This window comes from Misgurnus anguillicaudatus, chromosome 10, assembly GCF_027580225.2.
Source record: "Misgurnus anguillicaudatus chromosome 10, ASM2758022v2, whole genome shotgun sequence".
Lineage (NCBI taxonomy): Eukaryota > Metazoa > Chordata > Actinopteri > Cypriniformes > Cobitidae > Misgurnus > Misgurnus anguillicaudatus.
Window position 1 is genome coordinate 35,485,354 of NC_073346.2, and position 21,655 is coordinate 35,507,008.

The window sequence follows — 21,655 nt, forward strand, 5'->3', positions numbered from 1 at the left end:
GGTACATCTGTGTGGGCGCGCAGATCAACTTTTAGAGCAGCTCTTGTGATGAAGCACATTATGATTTGAAATAAAATCACCTACAGCGTATATGCATTATTACAGAATATGTGACACGTACATCCATTAACAGAAGTTAAACCAAAATGTAATAAATACAAAAATATAGCCTAAATTTATAAAATGCATTGATTTTGAGCAAACAGTTTCATGCATAACATAAAATAACATCGTTTTTTTCTAGTTTTAGGCTACATTATCAGGAAAGAACCAAAAATTAAACTAAGGCAATCAGTGTTTATTTGCTGTATAATTTTTCCTCGTTTGAATTATTTTACTCATTATTTTCATTTATATCGTTTATTTTCGCTACCACACAAATATTTATGCATTATTTGTTGAAATGAATATATCCGTTATTTTTTAGTCAAACTTGGCTTAGTGATAGGAACTACTTTATGTGCGTTCTTACTGAAAATAATGCACACCCTTAGAATTTTGTCAACCAATCAGAATGAAGCATTTAATATAACACACAAGACAACACGCAGTAACCTTGTAAGCCTCATGAAACACAAGAAGAAACACGGAATAGAGGAAATAATGACATAATAACGACAAAAGTAGAAAGAGGAATTAAAACTAGACTGTGAACTAAAGTGTGATCTTTTCACATCATCCATACACAGACACACTTGAAGTAGAAATGGTTGCAAACCTCCTTCCAGGCATTTGGACCCTTATGTCTTTATCAGGTGAGATAACATCTTAACATACTAAAATACTAAGCTCTCAGTCAGGTTTCAATTAAATATTTGTCTCATGCGTTTTTTCTTGGAATTCTTAAAAATGTACAAATGAGAAAATGTATGAAATACAGTAAGATTATAGAATTAATATAGCTAGAATAACTGTTTTTAATGCGAAATACGTCAACATTAATGTACAATGAACAGCTTTACATTAACTTGCACGAAATTTCGTTGTATAGTAACTTAATTTTTTTAATTATTTTTTCGTGATATTTTCACAAATTTCCGCGTTTTTTTCGTGATCATATAACGAATTCCTGTTTTCGTGGGATTATCACGTATTGGTTACTCAACTGTTTTGTCCTAATTTCTTACCATTGTCGCTTCGGTTTAGGGTTAGATTTACATAAAATGACATCCCTACCCAAACAACTAACCCTAACGCCAGGCGACATATAAAAAAATCAGAAAAAATAGTATAAACCAATATATAAAGTGACATTCTAATGCAAGGACCAAATATAACCCTAAACCGAAGTGACAATGGTTTAAAAATAAGAAAAAGCACTTGAGAAACCAATACGTGATAATTACACGAAAACGCAGAAATTCGTTATACGATCACGAAAAAACGAAAATATTACGAAAAAAATTACGTGAGTATATCACGAAACCTCGTAAGACTGGGTAGCCATTAACAAATATAAAAACTGCTGTAAAATATATTGTGGATTGTTAGCTCATGTTCCTAACCACAACCAGTTGTTGTTAAAGGGATATTTCACCCAAAATCATTTTCTCATCCTCCTGTTGTTCTAAACCTGTATGAATTTTTTTTTCTGAAGAACATAAAAGAAGATATTTTGATGGTAAGCACACAGCTCATGTAACCAGGGACTTCCATAGTAGGAATACAAACAAATATGATGGAATTCAATTGGTACCATGTGTAAATACCATCATTAATCAAACTATTTCTTCATCATTTATCACAATACTTCCATAATTTTTTTTCCTACTATGGAAGTCGATGAGGATGAGAAAATTATGACAGAATAGTTTGGCTGAACTATTTCTTTAAGAGAGAGTCTTTCATAGCCTACATAAATTTTCTTGTATTAGAAGATTTCTCTTTTGCATCTATTGTAGGTATTTTTGCTGCTGATTGGATGGTCCGTGTCCCTAAAGACCCAGTCTATGCTTATGTCAAGTCATCTGTAGTTCTGCCTTGCACCTTTGACTACCCCGAGAGCTCAGATCAGGGAACAGCACTCACAGTTTTATCAAAGATGTGGTGTTTAAATCAAAGCCACTGCATAACTCCAAGATATGTGTACCACAGTGAAGGAATATTCCCTGAACCCTCATACCAGGGCCGGGTGAAGTTCTTAGGACAGAAGGGGAATAAAAATTGCTCTCTAAAGATTTCTGATCTGAGGTCAGAGGACAGTGGAGTGTACGTGTTTCGATTCATCACAAATCATAAAGAAAAACTCCCGGGACAGAAAGGAGTGACGCTTCATGTCACCCGTAAGATACAAACTCATCAGTGTATTATGCATTACAACATGACAAAAAATTACAATCTTGGTTTACTCTGACTGTCTAGACTAACAATTCTAATCCAGTTATTGCTTTTCTTTTAATGTATAGTATTATTGTAGCATTCATATAACTGAGATTATCTAAACTTTCCCTCAAAATGTTATTCATTTACGTAATAATTCAGTTTGATTAAAACTGAGAAATTGGTGCAACAAAAACAGAAAAAATGCACTTTATCTTTTATGTTTTGCAATAAGCAATGCCGTCATTTCTTTGTAAGTGGACATTTCCTCTAAAACCTATTTTTTGCAGGAATTTATTTTTAAAAAGTGAACTAAACTTCCTTTAACAGTGACTAACTATAACAATTAAATTTTCAGTCTAAGATTAAAATTATGAACTTAAATGAAAGATTTTTAGGGACTAAATATGCGTGTGCATATTTCAAAGGCATTCAATTACACAGCGTATGCGAATTATAGCTTTTATAAGTCATACTCATTATGAAATGGACTGCAATTTCATTGTTAAAGAAAGTACAGGAGTCATATCATCGTGTTTGTCTAGTTTTTCTACAGTATTTATACTAAAAATATTTTTTACACAATATGTTTGTATATCTCTGTATATGAAGAGTTCAGAAGCAAACCCTTCAAAAAGTGTGTCTGACATGTTTTCTTGTAATTGAGCATTTTTATCAGACTCTTAATGGATTCTGTCGACAAATCAGTATTTCTGAATGGCCTGAGGCCGGGATTAAGTGGATTAAAAGCTGAAGTATTTGATAAACGATAGCAGTGGCGGTTCGTGACTCTCATCCTATGGGCACAAATTCAAAAAAAGTGTTCGTAGTGTCATGTGTTGTTCGTGTTTTCAAAATATGTGTTTTTTGTGTCATGTAAACCATGAGCATCACGTGTTTTGTCAAAATAAGTGCCTGCTGCACACGCGTCAAAACTGCTTATGATAAAAGAGACGCTCACGTTCACAAAATACACGCAAGACACTCCCTTAACAGTTAACTCTAATTATGCATGAGATTATGCGAGTATCTGGCAACGTGAACGTCTCTTTTATCATAAACCCTTTAGACGCATCTGCAGCAGGCACTTATTTTGACAAGACATGTGATGTACATAGGATCTCTCGATATGTAGAACACATATTTTGAAATCACGAACTACACATGACAGGCTACATACATGTTGCAATGAACTTCACATCGAGCGCCCTTGAAAAAAGAAGTCACCGGCCGCTACTGCCAATTATTGCTTTCTTTAAAAAATGTAGTATTATTGTAGCATTCATATAACTTAGATTATCTAAAATTTCCCACAAAATTAAATTCATTTAATAATTCAATTTTATTAAAACTGAGAAATGGGTGCAACAAACAAAGCAAAAAGCACCTTATCTTATGTTTTGCAATAAGCAATGCTGTAAGTCAGTACCAGTGAAACTTCAGCTTCCTTTTTAGACACCATAAATGTCATTTCTTTGTAAGTTGACATAAACCGTAAGTCATTTCCTCTTAACCTATTTTTTGCAGGAATTTATTTTAAAAAAATGCACTATACTTCCTTTAACAGTGACTAAACTATAACAATTAATAAAATAAATTTTCAGTCTCAGATTAAAATTATGAACTTAAATTAGAGATTTTTGGGACTAAAACTGGAAACAGTGCGTGTGCATATTAAAAAGGCATTAAATTACACATTACATTAAATTATAGCTTTTATAAATCATACTCTTTACATTGTTACAGAAAGTACAGGAGTCATGTCATCGTGTTTGCTATTAACATTTGTCTAGTTTTTCTACAGTAGTGATAGTAAACATATGTTTTATACTTACACAATATGTTTGTATATCTCTGTATATGAAGAGTTCAGATGCAAAACCTTCAAAAAGTGTGTCTGACGTGTTTTCTTGTAATTAATCATTTTTTATCACTCTTAATGGATTTTACCCACAAATCTGCATTTCTGAATGGCCTGAGGCTGGCCACTATCTCACTTTTGATGGAGGTGGCGTATAGAGGCTTTTGCATCTGAGCTTCTTATATTTACAGACATATCTCTTATCTGTCTTATCCTTGTCTTTGAAGTCTTAGCAGCTGCATCTTCATCTTCATCACTTGCTATTGCAATTGTGTTTGGAGTTATTTTCATCTTAGCAATATCTGGCATTCTAATATGCATTAAATGCAGGGCAAGGTAAGCAACGCTCAAATACTCTTTCACTCTTTTCTAATTCCTTTTTCAGAAATTTATGCAATACCATTTTGTCTTTCAGGAGATCAATGTCAAGATCACTTTAAACAATACAGCACCATTCACTTACCACAGAGGATTAATAAAATGATCAGTTCTGCTATTGAGAGTGATATGGGATCAACACACATCTGTAAATGAATGGTTCTGCTTTGCTTGTTGCTTATTTACATTATTTACATTATTTACATATGAACATTACTTATCTATTTAATGTATATCTTCTGCACATAACAATATAATCCCACTTTGATATATTGTTAGTTCTGGTATTCTTTATTTTTTTACAAAAAATATGGTACAAGAGTTTGTGTTATATTTTGAATATAGTCACAGTTGACTGGCATTATTAGCCAGCAAAAGACAAAGAAAAAGTATGATGCAAGATGAACTTTTTAAATTGAATATAAAAAATTAGGTCTTCAAGTTTAATTTCCTTATCATACCTGTATGCCTTTTGTTTTCAGCATGAATCTAATACATTATTTACTGTACATGTAGGTTTACTGTATTTGCTAGGGGAGTAATAAACATTTTTAAAACATAAAAATGTTTCCAATGTGATCTGAGACTTTTCACCATACACCGAAAAAAAATTATTAATTAAATTTACTCAAATTTTAAGGTAAGTGGTTGCAATCAATTTATTTAAGCTACATTTAAACAAAAGTTTTTATTTTCTTTTGTTTTTCTATTTTTTTTCAATGTAGCTTATAAATAAATTGATTGCAACTGTAAGGAAAATTCTATAGAAATTGCTGTGTTACTTGCAGCTGGTTGCCGGTAACTTATCGTGGATTTGAATTGATGTTGTTTGCTGGCAACATTTTGTTTAAAGTTAAATGAACATTAAACATTTACAGGTCTTTGTCTTCACAGAGTAAAACTAAAATGACGGCATCAGGCAAAACATTCTGGGAAACAAAATCTGAAGCAAAAAACTGAAAAAGGTTGATGATGATTTCTGGTTCCCAGAATGCTTTACATGAGGCTGTTGTTGTATGGTTTTCTTCTGTAAAGATAATATTTAAAATGTATTTAACTTTGAAAGAACTCTTTTCAGTGAATAACATAAATTTAAATCTACGGTAGGTTGCCGCCAACCAGCTGCCAGCTGCACGTAATACTGTATTTCTGCAGATTGTTTTTACAATGTAACTTAAAAAAAATTGAGTAAATTGAATGAAGATTTTTTCAAACACCTTAAACATCTCTCACATTATCACTGTTTATTCACTATAGACGGTTTCATCGGACGCACGTGATACACGTCTGGATCCGAACCTTACTTCCGGTCTCGTTTTTTTAATGGTCTGACTAGTTGCTAAACTGATTTCTTGAACAAATGCCTCGTCGAAAATAACAAATGTTTTGGTTTCCTATGTTATCTATGTGTTGTTTTTTGTGCTTGTTATATAAAAAAACTACGTTTAAAGAACTTTGTTGTTATTTATTCTTAGTGGAGTTTACCGGAAGTTATGTGCGGACCGCGACAGCCGCTTGTTTATGTTGTTACTGCTGAAACGGTCTATAGCAGCAAAGAAACCGTATATTGATCATGCTGAATTTCTGACAATGTCTTTAGTAACAAGGCCGTCTCTCACTGTACGACATAGGACCACTGATTAAGACCCACAATCACAGAAATCGCCACGACTGTTTCACGATGTCTTTCATCTGGGACAGCCAAAAATCGTACAGCGTATAGGGCTTTAGACGGTCTCACAAAGGAATTTTAGTAGGTTAAATAGTGACAACTATCCAAGTGACAACTTTTGTACATGTTTTCTGAGAGCGCAATAGTAAAAAATATCAAAAATCATATCTGGTGTCTGAATAATTTTTGTTTTTTAACGTATATGACGAGGTATATATTCTTTCAACAAATTCAGTGCAAATAGCAGAAAAACATTGTTATTGTACTTACTTTATTATTCTAACTAAACTGGCAGGTTTGTTTTTTCTTGACTAGTATTCACATTGTAAGTCATGCCTAGAATCAGAGATTATAGTAAAACTAGTGCTGGAAAACCTATAAGCAATAATAAAACCAGAAGTTAGTAAGAAATTTATTTGAACCATTGAAACCACTGAACCATTTATTTGAAATGTATGAAACCACTAAAACAACTTGTCTACTGAATTGTATTTTATTACAGTAAGTGGAAAAAAAGTTCATGATGAGATTAATAAATCTAACAATGTTTTTGACACCATATCTCTGGATTTCTGTATATCTGGATTTTTACTTAAAAAACAGATGGACACACAATTGAAGTAAACAACCAAACTCACTGCATATTAGCTATGAGCAAGATTTTTCCGGTACTGTCTATAATGTTACATTTTACTGATGTTGTGAACAAGCATTTTAATGGTCCATAAATACTTAAGGTTTGTCGCTTTAAAAATATCCCAAACTGCTGTCACACGTTTGATCTTGTCTCTGCTGCTTGGTAAGAAGAGTATAAACACATGGGTCATCTTTCAGTTTCTTCTCACCATCTGGAGCTATGTTTGTAACCTTCACCTGGTCCATACTGCAAATAAAATATTTTATAGACCTTAATACTATAAAAGACTGGCACAATCCAGCACATATGAATTGTGTAACAGTGTTTAACCTGGGTGTGCGTGAATAATGCACCGTAATGTAGTTGAGTTGTTCTGGTTCCTCTGTGCTCTGCGCAGCTTCTTTCAGGGGCATGATGGAGGGATGACTACTTTCATACATCTCATCTGGTTCCTCCTGTTCAGACACAAAAAATTAAATCAATATGTGTCATATCCTGTGGTATTTTTCATTTCACACTATGGCTCTGTTCCAAAACCTAATAAGCTGCCTTGTTGTCTACTACTTCCTAGCTTATATACAACCATAAATAACAAACCAAGGTGCACCTAAAATCCAACACAATCTCAATGCAATTCACATGTTTTGCATTTTACATACTATTTGCATATTTTAGTATGATGTGCTTTCGCCTCAGTCATGTTGGGTTTAGGAGTGGGTTATTATTAATGTTTTTTGTAATAATTTTACGCTTTTGCACGACCCATATAAATTATCAACCTTTTAAAACAGATTCCCCAGACCAGATTGCTCGAATCACCTTCCAACAGCCCTAAACATTTACCTTAAGAGTAACACTTTACTTGAAGGGGTGTTCATAAGACTGATATGACACATTTAGAATCATGACACGTGCTATGAACATGAAGGAGATTGTATACATGTTTATGACAACTGTGATTAAGTGTCAGAATCGTTCAATTATGCCATTTTAAAGCAAATATGACATTGTTTGAGATGTATTTGTTATGACAACTTGACATTAACCAATACATCAAAACTTATCATGACAACTTGACATTACCAAGACAACATAACTGACCACTTTTTTACCAGTGATACAAATTTAATTTGTCATTTAAATGTCATTTAGTGTTAATACTCTGTCATATAGTTTTATAACAGCGTCATGAATATTTTTCTTGACCTCAACTACAGTGGTAAAAAATATAATTTGTCATTAAGTTTTAATACTCTGTCAAATAGTTTTATAACAACATCATGAATATTCTTTAGTTCATAATGTTTTTTTTAATCTCCTCCATGTGTTTAACAAATAAAATAAATCATTCAATAATAATAATAATAATAATAATAATAATAATAATAATAATAATAATAATAATAATAATAATAAAAATTATAATTAAAATTGATAAAATTATATTTTTATAGAGACCGATTCACCTAAAATTAAATGAAAACAGTAAAATAAAGGGTTAAGCCATGCAGCGTTGGGTCCATATCACTGCAAAGTTAAATACATTAAATTAAATTAATTAAATGTTTTGTTATTTTTTTCTTATATGTCAGAAAATTTCAGAACCTTCTGTGTGTGGAAGAACAAGTTCTGTAAGTTGTCTGTTTTGTTATGTATTGTGCACATACATAAAGTTAAGTATAACCTTTTTTATAATTATTTGACATAGTATTAACACTTAATGACATTTTAATGACAGTTTAATGTAATGTTAACACATAAAGCTAGATAGTTTCTTAAGTTTCATAATTATTCTGCTATGTCATGTTTATAACAGATTTATGACAAGTTATGATGTATTGGTTTATCAAGTTGTCATAACAAATACATCGGAAACAATGTCATCTTTGCATTAAAAATGACATAATTGAACAAATGACACTTAATGACAATTGTCATAAATGTGCATAAAATGTCATGATTATGAAGGTGTCATGTCAGTCTTATGAACACCCCTTCAAGTAAAATGTTACCACATTGAGTATTATTCCAGATTATAAATGTTTACCAGGGATGTGCTTCATAAGCTAACTATGGTCGTAAATACCATTGAACTCTATTGGCTACGACTTGCGTGTATAAAGTAGTTGCTTTTGGGAAATGCACCACAGTTATATGCATTTTATGATAGTCGTTCTTAAATTTTGGCATACTGTCCAACAATGATTTCAAAGGCACATCCCTTCATCAGCGACTGTAAATACAAACTTTTAAAGGTCACGTTTTTCCTGATCTCATTTTTCAAACTTTAGTTAGTGTGTAATGTTGCTATAATAGCATAAATAATACTTGCAAAATGATAAAGCTCAAACACAAGCGAAGCGATATATTTTCATATATGGCTTCAATTTCTCTGAAGCCATGAAGCAAATACGGAAGTGATTTAAACTGCAATTCATCGACTGGCAACTAAAGGCTGGCTCCAAAATGGAGTCGATTCCCATAGACCCCCATGTTAAAATGCCCATCTTAAGAGCAGAAAATAATATGTTTACAGCCTGGTACAAAGTGTGTTTTTGGTCTGTATAGCTAATTTTGCCCTTCATGACAACTGTGGGGGGTGAATATTTTTGTAACTCATCCGTTTAAATTATATTAAGCCTTAAAGTTCTGCATAATTAAGGGCGTGGCCACTTGAGTGACAGTTGAACAGCCACTGCTGTCACTAGAGTCGAGCTAGGCGGGCATGGTTTCAGCAATCAGCCACCTCAGCTTCACGCACGTCCTGCCTCTTTACCCATTTTTGAATATCCGCGAGTGATGCACAGCCAAGATGGCGACAGCAGGCACCGCCTACACTATTGGCTTTAAAAACGATCTTTAAAAACCAATGGGTGACTTCACGGACACTACGTCCATATTTTTTACAGTTTATTAGAGATGCTCCGATCAGGATTTTTGCAGCCGTTACCGATCACCGATTTGTAATCTTCGTGATCGGCCGATACCGATTTCGATACCGATTTTTTTAAAGCTGATATGCATGCTCTTTGATGACTGTAACTGTTACATTTTTTCTAGATAAAATAATACCATGGATGTTGCCTTTGTTACATTACTTGCAGTAATTAGGTATATTATTGTTTTAATAGAGACTCAAATAAATAAGCACAACAAATATTTATTCTGCATAGAGAAATGTAATATGGCTTTAAAAAGGCTTATGTCTCCTAAAAGTACTGAAAATGAAACACTTCACAGTCTTTACTGTATTAATTAAATATACACACATTCGTATGAAGTATAAAAATTCTTTAGTCAAGAGCAGAGAGTGATTTTATTGAGAGATGAATTAGGTTACTGCAGCTTTAAGACGTGAGAGAGAGATCGCTCTGTTCACGTGCACTGATGACAGGCTGCTGTGTGTGTGGGCGGCGGCTGAACGCAGACAAGCAGCTGTGAGGAAAATAAAAGTTTAAACGCTCAAAACTTTAAAACACATGCAAATAATAAACGTTTGGCATGAGGATGCAATTGTCCATGATAGATATGTGTTGTATACGCTGTTTGTGCCGCACATGAGCAACGGGTTGTAAAAATGCTCGCGCTACGTAAAAAATGTCTTTAAAGGCGGAGTCCATGATGTTTGAAAGCAAATGTTGATATTTGAAATCACCTAAACAAACACGCCCCTACCCCAATAGAATCTGGACCTTCTGTTGATAGACCCGCCCCACACATACGCAACCCGGCATTTGATTTGATTTGCTATAAGTGTGTTTTGGTAGTCGGCCCGTCTTCTTTTCCAATGCGTTTTTCAAACATCGTGGACTCCGCCTTTAATTGCAGCCACATTCAGGATCCTTTTGATGACAAAAGTAAACAGAAAGATCGGTTTATGAGATCGGCAGATTTAGTGAGCACCGATCGAGTCATTTAATGCCATTATCGGCCGATACCGATCGGCGGCCGATCGATTGGAGCATCCCTACAGTTTATGGTTCTTTTAACACACAAAACGTGAACACATGTTATATTGCGCATCATAAACACAACCAAGGCTTCGAAAACACAGGAAAAACGGGACCTTTAATGTATGAACAGCCTAGTGGAGGAAGTCAGCGAGAAAATATATTTAAAAAAAAACTTACCGGGATGTCTGACATTTTTGTGGCCCTGCGGAGAAATGTATCTGATGTTGATTCACTAAAGTGGGTTTGGCTCATTGGTAAATCAACTTCTGGTGAACACTGTTTTGAAAAGCAAGTTATACATTAATATGACTGTTTTTCGGAAGATTTGTATGAATAACACAAACTGAGTTACCTGTTTATCATCTGCTATATTTTCATTATCCACACGATGCATGTTTTTACTACAAAAAACCCATGAAATAGTGTGAGATGCGCAATATATTGAAAATGAAAATATTACAAATGTGCTAAAATACGTGCAAACTATATTTTGTATTTTTTTAAAGGGCACCTATTATGGCCTTTTAAGAAGATGTAATATAAGTCTCAAGTGTGCCTAGTATGTGTCTCTGAAGTTTCAGCTCAAAATACCCCAGAGATCATTTATTGTAGCATGTCCAAAATCTCCCAATTTTAATGGGAGCAAAAACGCGTCTGTACCTTTAAATGCAAATGAGCTACAGCTCCTCACTTCCTTACAAACAGACAGTAAGGGCTTTCAGTTAAAATAGATCTGATTAATACAATCTGAGACAACAGTATCTAGTGAACAGAGTACAACTCGCTGAGGGTGGAAACTATGGTAATGCAAGACTGAAAGTGGGCGGGGCTTTATCAATGTTACCTCACTGATAAAAGAATCAAAATGGCATGTCTAATGGTTTAATGAGGATCAAAAAACAAGGAGCGACGGATTTTGTCTTTGTGGGGGGGTTGTGTTCACACACTGCCAACACACATTATTTCCAAACACCCTGTAAAAGTGGATTTTGCCTAATAGGTGCCCTTTCAATACCGTGCAGCCCTAAATTCAACAGTTACCTAATCATGACAATCACTGTTAATGAGATGAGTCCCACAGAGACGCCCACTGCAGACGCCAATGCAATCACTTTCAGTCGGCCTGGACATCAAATCAATGTATTGTCATCACACCACATTGACTAACATTGCACTACATCTTTTTATCAGTAAAAACATCATTTATAAAAATGCAGAATATTATATTTACAGTATGTCCACTGATTTCGTAAAATACAGCAATAGTAAAACTAGTTACATCCATGGCTAAATGGAATAAGTCATGTTACCGACTGCCATGACCCTAGTTTGTTTCATACTATTTAAGCTTATCCTAAACAAACAAGAACCAAACAATTGTCATTTTGTAGTGCACAAACCTCGAACTTTCACAGTAAGAATGGGGGAACTGTTCGTTCCAATGCGGTTGCGGGCCACGCAGTAGTACTGTCCGCTGGCTCCAGGGCTGACCTCAGCAATGGTGTAGCTGGGACCCGATCGAGTTTCCCAGGCGTCAGCCGCATTGATCCGGTGCCAGGTGTAGTTCTCCACCGCCGGGTTTGCCTGACTGCTGCAGGTCAGCGTCAGTGAGCTGCCCGCGTCGATCACAGGGGAGGGACGAGCCAATACAGAAGTGTTTTTAGGGGCATCTGAGAGAGAACGAAAGAGGTCAAATAGAACAGAAGGTATTTAAGAAGGTAAGAAATCCTGCACGATTTTGAAAGAGTTTTCACGTACAAGTGGTATAAACTTACAAAACACCGAAAGGGAAACAGTGGGCGATGTCCCCGTGCCAAACACGTTCCATGCGGTGCAGTAATACTTCCCAGAGTGATGGGAACGCACACTAAGAAAGGTGAGATTTTGAGCAGCACCTTTGGTCCAGGGCTGACCACCGTTCATTTTGTACCAGGCGTATTTCTCTGCGGGAGGGTTGGCGTTGGTGCTGCAGGTCAAATTGACGGCAAACCCTTCCATGACATCTCCTTTGGGAATGATCAAGACTCTTGTGTTCTTTGGGGGGTCTGAAAGCAAAATATTTAGTTAAATATCATTTTAAATGTAATACACTGTCGTTGCTTGCAATAGGCTTTATGCCCAGCTGCACTACTTCCTGAACTTCAGCCAGCTCCTTGTTTCCTGTCTGCCATTATTGGACAAACTGATTAATCCAGATGTGCCTGACCTCAGTAGTCACAACAACAATAATCAGACACACCTGGATTAATCAGTTTGTCCAATAATGGCAGACAGGAAACAAGGAGCTGGCTGAAGTTCAGGAAGTAGTGCAGCTGGGCATAAAGCCTATTGGGTCAATGACGTGACGTTAATTATTTTGTGTCCGTATGATTCAAATAAATGTAAAAGGGTTAAAAATTCAAAATGAATTTGCAGATTACTTGCATGCATTCTCTTTTTTGAGGACCAAGTCTAAAATTTCTGGTTTTATTTAATTTTGAAAAAATATTTGGGGGATAATTGCAGAAATGTCAATGTGGTGTAACCGGTCTGTGTCAATTGGTGTAACTAGTATTTTTTTAAATGAAAATATAAATATATTCATGTGGAATAAAATATAATCATCTAGTTTAGTGTAATATGATTTTTTACATACATTTTTACATAAATTGTCAAAGATTATTTGAAAAACAGAGCTGTTCAGATCATGTCAGGACAAATATTACAAAAACGCATAAAATTTACAGAACTACTAAAATGGTATTTAAAAAAATTTTATGATTACGCTTACATGCCATCAAGGTGGATAAAATATTTAATATTTCTCATTCTTTGGCGCAATTGGCGGTTACACCATTTGACATTTTCAGGTCCATTCAGTCTTAACTTTCAAAAAAAGTTGCAAATTTAATTTTTTTATTGCATAAAATTAACATAAATACACTATGGGCAATTTTCCGGACAGGGATTATCTTAAGCCAGGACAAGGCCTTTGTCAAAATGAGGATATTTAAGTAATTTTTAAAAGCATAATTTATAAACATTACATGGTGTGCATCCTCAGCCACAACACTCGCACTGATATATTTTAAGATATGTCAGAGCAAGTTGTTTTCGGTCAAGACAACACTAACATTTAAGTTAGTCTGGGACTAGTCTTAAACCCTGTCTGGGAAACCGCCCCTATGTGCTGTGAAATAAACCTGATGCCTGCTTTTAAAACGATTTTTGAATTTCTCATTTGACAATTGTTGACCAAGGCAACTAAAAGTAGTCATAACAAAAGATTTGAACATTAAATTAAGATATCAAGTTGTTTGAAATTTACAATAAAAAATACAAAAACACTATAATTTATTCGAATGCTGTTTCTAGGGTGTTGCCCACCCAAAGCCTCTGTGGTATTTTGGTCCTTTTATGGATCAGTTCTCTTCTTTAATGGGGACATAGCATGAAAATCTGACTTTTTCCACGTAAAGTGCTATAATTTGGTCCTCAGTTCTTCTACCAACCTAGAAAATGTGAAAAAGATCAACCCGGTAACCTCATTCAAATTTGTCTCCCCTTGTGATGTCAGAAGGGGATAATACCGCCCCTTAATCTGCACTATCCATGCAGCCACGGCACTGCCATTTAGTGCAGACATCAACTTATTTGCATTTTAAAGGACACACCCAAAAAAATTTTTTTGCTCAAACCTACAAAGTGGCAATCTCAACATGTTATAATAAATATCTGTTATTTTGAGCTAGAACCTCTGGGGACACCAAAGATTTATTTTTACATCTTAAAAAAGTCTTTTTAACCTAACTTTAACTTAAAAAAGTTAAATGTTCGTTTAAAGGGGTAGTTCACCCAAAAATGCTAATTCTGTCATCATTTACTCACCCTCATGTTGTTCTTAACCTCTATGAGTTGTTGATGGTACCTATTGATTTACATAGTAGGAAAAACAAATATTATGGAAGTCAATGGGTACCATCAACTGTGTGATTACTCTCATTTATCAAAATATATGTTCTTGTAGGAATCAAGAAACTCACATGTTTTAAACCACATAAGGGTTGTAAATAATTACAAAATTTTATTTTTGGGCAAACTATCACTTTACTCCTAAAACGCCTAAAACCTATGTTACTCTAGGATAAATACCCTTATCTCCTGAGGGTTTTCAGAAAAAAATACTAGGAATTGTCAACGTTTACCAAAAACTTAATATGTAAGCCTCTGTATCACTTTAGAAACATGAAATAAAAGTAACCGGCGGTAGATGTAATGTTTCGGCATGCAGCATCAGGCATCACATGGTTTCCCAATATGCTTTAAAATGCACACTTGATTTGAACTTTGATCTACTGGAGGTTGCCAGACAGTGTGACAATGTGACATCATGTCCTGCCAAAATACAAGTGATTACACAAGTACCAGTAACTAAACGAAACATCTCGCCCACCACGACATCAGCTCAGCAAAACTGATAAACAAGGAAATAGACAAAAAATGAAAAGTTCAAGTGTCTGGTCACTTCAAAACCAAAATAGTTGTAGTTTAAAGCCATAGCTAGGACAAATATGTACATTTTTAGGTTAATTTAAACCATTTGTTGGGTTTGTCCATATTTTACGCAAGCATGAGTTATTAAAATGATTTTCCCAAAACCATTTGTGCCTATAAATATCTACAGATAAGCATTAAAATAACAATGAAATCACAGCATCGTCTGAGCAGACTTACAGGTAACATTCAGTAAAACTGGTCTGGACCGGTCTGTGCCGAGTGTGTTGCGGGCCTCACAGAAGTATTCTCCGTGGTCTCTGTAATCCAAACTCCACAATCTCAGCTCAGGATTAAAACTGTCTGGCACACTTCCGCTTTCTCCTTCCTTAAACCATGCAAAACTTTCTACTGGTGGAGCTCCATCACTGCTACAGGTCAGAGTCACTGAATCACCCTCGCGGACCGCTTCCCGAGGGATGATGTTTATCGTGGTATTTCGTGGAGCATCTAAAAGAGAGAGATGTTATTTATATTTGTATTTAAGAAGGCCTATGTGTGCTCTGTGGGACTAAAACCCATGACCTTTGCATTGCAACCCATGCTCTAGCTAGAGGAACAAATGCCAAATGTGTTCACTTTAAATCAAGCCTTAGGGTTTTTTAACAGCATAATTGGTTTTACTCACAGCCAAGAGCCAGGACGACACCAAGTGACTGAACGTTTTGAGGGGGTATTGGACGGCAGGTGTAGGTACCTGCATTTGGGCTGTTAAAGTTATAGATGGCCGATGGCTTGCTGGACTGCCCCAGGTTGACTCCGTTGCGATAAAGGGCAAGGTTCCTGCCAGGGGCGGCACAGCCTCGGGCCACACAGCTTACAAAAACCGTCTCTCCAGCAGCAAACATGTTGCTTATTCTTGATGGATGTACGTGAACCTGAAGATCTGTCTCCAAAACATTTGACTACAGTTGGTACATGCCACATCTTAACAGTATCATAAAATCAATTTATTAAAATTAAGCATAAAAATTAAAATTTGAAGTTTGACCTCACCTGTGACGGAGAGACTGATAGCATAAGGTGACGTCCATCTGCCCTGCTGGTGGTCTGTCTCAAATCTGAAATGGTACGTTCCTGCATCGTTCAGCTTCACGTTTGTAATCTGTAAACTGCATCTTTTGTGGCCTCCCATGTATTTGACCCTGTCCCTGAATGAGAGACTCATAGTGTTCCCATCTGAATGGTAGGCGATTTCCCGTTTGCCCTCTGCGGAGATGTGAAACCACATCACCTGTGTTGAGCTGTAGGGTGAGGGGTAGTCGTAACGGCATGGCAGTGTTAATGTGGTCCCAGCCCAAACGCAAATGTCCTTTCTAGAAAAATAGATCAGCCATGTACCAGCCCCTACGTCTGTTCAACAAAAGAAGAAGGAAGAGTGAAATCAGCTTTGACCATACTGAGGTGTATGCTATTGAAAAACAGATCAATACAATATAAATATATTTATATTATCTATCTACCTATATATAATCTATCTACCTTCCCTCACACCTACCTATCATCCATCCATCCATAACTTTATATATAATTTTTCTATCTATCTGTCTGTCTGTCTGTCTTTCTGTCTGTCTGTCCATCCGTTCATCCATCCATCCACTTTATATTGCATTTCCGTCCACCATCTATCCATTAAATCAATCAATCAATCAATCAATCAATCAATCCATCCATCCATCAATCCATCGATCCATCGATCCATCAATCCATCAATCCATCCATCCATCCATCCATCGATCTATCTACATACCTGCCTATTATACATCCATCCATAACTTTATATAACAATTTTCCATCTATCTGTCCATCCATCCAGTCTGTCCATCCGTTCATTCATCCATCTACTTTATATATCGCTTTTCCATCCAACAAATCTATCCATCCGTTCGTCCATCCATCTATCCCATCTGTCTGTCCATTCGTTCATTCATCCATCCACTTTATATATTTAATTTCCATCCACCATCCATCCATCCAATCTATCCATCCGTCCATCCATCCATCCATCCATCATCCATCCATCAAATCAATCAATCAATCAATCAATCAATCAATCAATCAATCAATCAATCAATCAATCAATCAATCAATCAATCAATCAATCAATCTATCTATCTATCTATCTATCTATCTATCTATCTATCTATCTATCTATCTATCTATCTATCTATCTATCTATCTATCGATCGATTTATACATCCATCCATAACTTTATATATAAATTTTCCATCTATCTGTCCATCCATCCAGTCTGTCCATCCGTTCATTCATCCATCCACTTTATATATCGTTCATTCATCCATCCACTTTATATATCGCTTTTCCATCCACCATCCATCAAATCTATCCATCAATTCGTCCATCCATCCAGTATGCCTGTCCATCCGTTCATCCGTTCATTCATCCATCCACTTTATATATCGCTTTTCCATCCACCATCCACCAAATCTATCCATCAATTCGTCCATCCATCCAGTATGCCTGTCCATCCGTTCATTCATCCATCCACTTTATATATTTCATTTCCATCCACCATCCATCCCTCCAATCTATCCATATGTCCATCCATCCATCCATCAAATCAATCAATCAATCAATCAATCAATCAATCTATCTATCTATCTATCGATCTATCTATCTATACATCCATCCATAACTTTATATATAAATTTTAAATTTATCTGTCCATCCATCCAGTCTGTCCATCCGTTGATTCATCCATCCACTTTATATATCGTTCATTAATCCATCCACTTTATATATCGCTTTTCCATCCACCATCCATCAAATCTATCCATCCGTTCGTCCATCCATCTATCCAATCTGTCTGTCCATTCGTTCATTCATCCATCCACTTTATATATTTCATTTCCATCCACTATCCCTCCAATCTATCCATCCGTCCATCCATCCATCCATCCATCCATCCATCAAATCAATCAATCAATCAATCAATCAATCAATCAATCAATCAATCAATCAATCAATCAATCAATCAATCAATCAATCAATCAATCTATCTATCAATTCATCCATCCATAACTTTATATATCAATTTTCCATCTATCTGTCCATCCATCCAGTCTATCCATCTGTTCATTCATCCATCCACTTTATATATCGCTTTTCCATCAAATCTATCCATCCGTTCGTCCATCCATCTATCCATCAAGTCTCTCTGTCCATCTGTTCATTCGTCCATTCATTTATCCACTTTATATATCACATTTCCATCCATCCATCAATCCACCAAATCTATCTATCTATTTATCTGCATACCTGCCTATCATCCATTCATAACTTTGTAATCAATTTTCTATCTATCTGTCTGTCCGTCCGTCCATCCATGCACTTTATATATGGCATTTTCATCCATCCATCAAATCTATATATCCATTTATCTACCTACATACCTGCCTATCACCCATAACTTTATATCAATTTTCTATCTATCTATCCATCTATTCATTTATCACTTTATATCACATTTCCGTCCACCATCCATCCATCAAATCTATCTATCAATCTATCTGTCTGTCTGTCTGCTGTCTGTCTGTCTATCTATCTATCTATCTATCTATCTATCTATCTATCTATCTATCTATCTATCTATCTATCTATCTATCTATCTATCTATCTATCTATCTATCTATCTATCAAACACGAAATGTCCAAAATGATTACCTGCAGCAGCCGTTAAGTATATGAAGGTCACAATTACACGTATCCACATCTCAGATTTGAACCCTGCTCCATTGTTAAAGCAGATAAAGACTGTAAATAACTTTAAAAATATTAACAAAGCAGACAATTCAATAATTGAGAACAAGCTCATAAATGGTACCTGGATTGTGATGCCGTTTTCTGTTTCGTAACACTTAAAGCTGCCTGTGTTTTCGAAGACACAATTGTTGAGAGCTGATTGCCATCAGAGAGATGAACAAAAGCACAGCATAGGTCGCTGAGCCGAAGAAAGCAGAAGTTGATGAAGGGTAGAAGTGATTCTGGTTGGCATATGCCTGTCTCCGTCTCTCTGAGGATCTGAACTCTGGTTCTGTCTCCAGCGAAACCCAACTCCACCTTCAGTAAGTCGCTGACACCCACAAACTGTACTCTTCATACCCTTCATCCCTTTAAAACTCATTAAGGGCATTTGAGCTATCAGTAACATCACTGTGATTTCATTAAAGCTTTTAGTTAATGACTTTAAAATTACAACCAAAAATTACATAATTTAACTCATTTTAGTTACATATCTACAAGTTCATATTCTAAGAAGAATTGTGTCTGGCATTGGCTTTTGTGACCCTGCTTGTGAAAACCAAGCTAGTTTTTTTTTTTTTTAATAACTGTTTTCTACATTAAGTCATCATAGTACATAATAAAAAGTTAAATAAAAAAAAATTGACTAAGGCCTTGTCAAAAATTAAAATCAATGACTAAAATCATCACTTTGATTACCATTGTTGTTGTAACTGACTTTAATATGAACCCTTAGAAAAAACGTCCATGTTTTTATAGTTAAAGTGAAACTATATATTTGGGAGCCAGATCAGCAGACGACTCCCCCTTACAAAAATTAACCATGGTTTTATTGTGGTAAACGTGTAGTAACCATGGTTTGACTACACTAACTGGGTGATTCTCACGAAACCATTGAAACACCACGGCACTAATGATTTTAGCTTTAAAATGTGTAATATAGTAACATTAAAAAGCATCAGAATTAACACAATACTGTGTTCTACCTTGCACAATGTGTGATTTCAACATAAGAATTTATAATTGTAAATTTTATCTCATTTTCTGCTGAAATTCTCATTACCGCAATGTGTCCGGGTGTGTTTGAACATGCGTTATGTTGTAATTTAATCAAATTAACACAAAAATATTAAGAAAAAAAATAAATGGATGTTTTGCTAGACTACTAAGATGACAGAAAAATATTTACTGAATATTCATGTATAATAATAATGAAGAAAAATTAGGAAAATGATGTGTCCATGCCTGATGTTCTCATCCTCCGCAACACTTTTTGAGAACAGTTTAAGCACACATACAGAATTTTAATAAAGTTTGATTTTGAGTGACCAAGCACATGGACCAGTAAGATAATTTTTTACAGTTAATTTGAAATATTGTCTTGTCAGAATGCTTACACGACATTTTGATTATCATTACCGCAACAGATGCTTATTAAATGTTAATTTAATTAATAGAAGCATAATACTTTGATTTTAAATGCATGTGCAGAATCTCCAAATTATGTTCTTTCAGGTTTGTCATGTCATTTTGAAAATATGTCAGTGTTGATGTTTTCTGACTGTTGCGGTAATGAGATTTTTTAGGACTAATTTTTTAAATTATGTTACAAAAAGTGTTAAATGATAAGTAAAAGTTTTTAAATTAATGTTCCCATTTACTACAGACTTTGTTTTTCAATGTCTGGTGGGAAAAAAAGTAAATTTAAGCAATTTTTACATTTTCATGCTTGACATTTTTAAAACCAAGTTTTCGTGAGAATCACCCTACTATGGTTTTTGAAAACCATGGTTGTCAAAACCATGGTTATTTTGTGGTTATCATGGTTTTACTACAGTAACCATGGTTTTTTTGTTTTAACTGTATTAAAACCATGGTTAATTTTCGTAAGGGCCGGCCCAAAGGCCCACTGTCTGGGAGGTGATAACTTCTGTACGTATTACAATTCAATTAACATTCAAAGTTAATTTTCAGGGAAACAAACATGTCTTAATTCGCACCCAAGCGTCCCATAAACAATAAATATAATAATGTAGATGAAAACGAAGACGATCCGATGCTGTATGCAGGTAAAGTTGAATGTGTGCTCCACCCTCCATGAACAGTGAGTCAAAATAAGCGTGCTTTACACAGGATAAAATCCATATCAAAATCTAGACATTTCATATTTGATCATTGTTAACGTATGTTTGCATGTATCGTTTCTAACCAAAACACTTATTTTACTCATCACCAGCCTGTTAGTCCTTCGAAATGGGCGTGTAAGACAAGAGAGACATCCTGTTTTTGCAGATATTTTTAAAACATGCTGAGGCGACCTCTTCTGGTATGTTAAAGGAAGTGCAGCTCTGTAATCTGGACAAAAAAGATAAATTATATACATTTTTTAAAACGTTTTAAATTACAATGTTTTTTTATTTAAAAAATATGTTAATTATTTCAGAATGTACAGTAATTCATCAACTTAAAAACAATTTCAGAAATAATTACAATAAAAAGAAGCAATCAAACAATCAAAAACAGGTTTTATTTATGTGCCC

The 21,655-nt window shown here is 35.0% G+C and overlaps 2 protein-coding genes across 4 annotated transcripts; one reads left to right on the top strand and one right to left on the bottom strand.

Annotated features, from left to right (window-relative positions):
- The first annotated feature begins 544 nt into the window (after positions 1-544).
- On the top strand, positions 545-5,285 carry LOC129449118 (myelin-associated glycoprotein). Of its 2 annotated transcripts, none has more exons than XM_073872502.1 (4): positions 545-755; positions 1,902-2,282; positions 4,408-4,516; positions 4,596-5,285. In XM_073872502.1, exons 1-4 carry the CDS (start codon positions 707-709, stop codon positions 4,618-4,620), a joined length of 564 nt encoding a protein of 187 aa, XP_073728603.1. In that variant the 5' UTR covers positions 545-706; the 3' UTR covers positions 4,621-5,285. The 2 variants fall into 2 exon arrangements, with proteins under 2 accessions (XP_073728603.1, XP_055067868.2); XM_055211893.2 differs by having other exon boundaries at positions 4,414-4,516.
- A 1,341-nt stretch (positions 5,286-6,626) lies between these two features.
- Positions 6,627-19,618, bottom strand: LOC129449117 (B-cell receptor CD22). Of its 2 annotated transcripts, none has more exons than XM_055211892.2 (12): positions 19,198-19,618; positions 19,038-19,100; positions 16,350-16,706; positions 15,982-16,239; positions 15,534-15,803; positions 12,596-12,865; positions 12,221-12,490; positions 11,862-11,943; positions 11,173-11,221; positions 10,998-11,096; positions 7,221-7,322; positions 6,627-7,113 (listed from the first exon to the last, which is right to left on the bottom strand). In XM_055211892.2, the coding sequence occupies exons 2-12, from the start codon at positions 19,084-19,086 to the stop codon at positions 7,072-7,074; spliced, it is 1,848 nt and encodes a 615-aa protein (XP_055067867.2). In that variant the 5' UTR covers positions 19,087-19,100; positions 19,198-19,618; the 3' UTR covers positions 6,627-7,071. The 2 variants fall into 2 exon arrangements, with proteins under 2 accessions (XP_055067867.2, XP_055067866.2); XM_055211891.2 differs by having other exon boundaries at positions 7,198-7,322.
- Between the last annotated feature and the right edge of the window lie 2,037 nt (positions 19,619-21,655).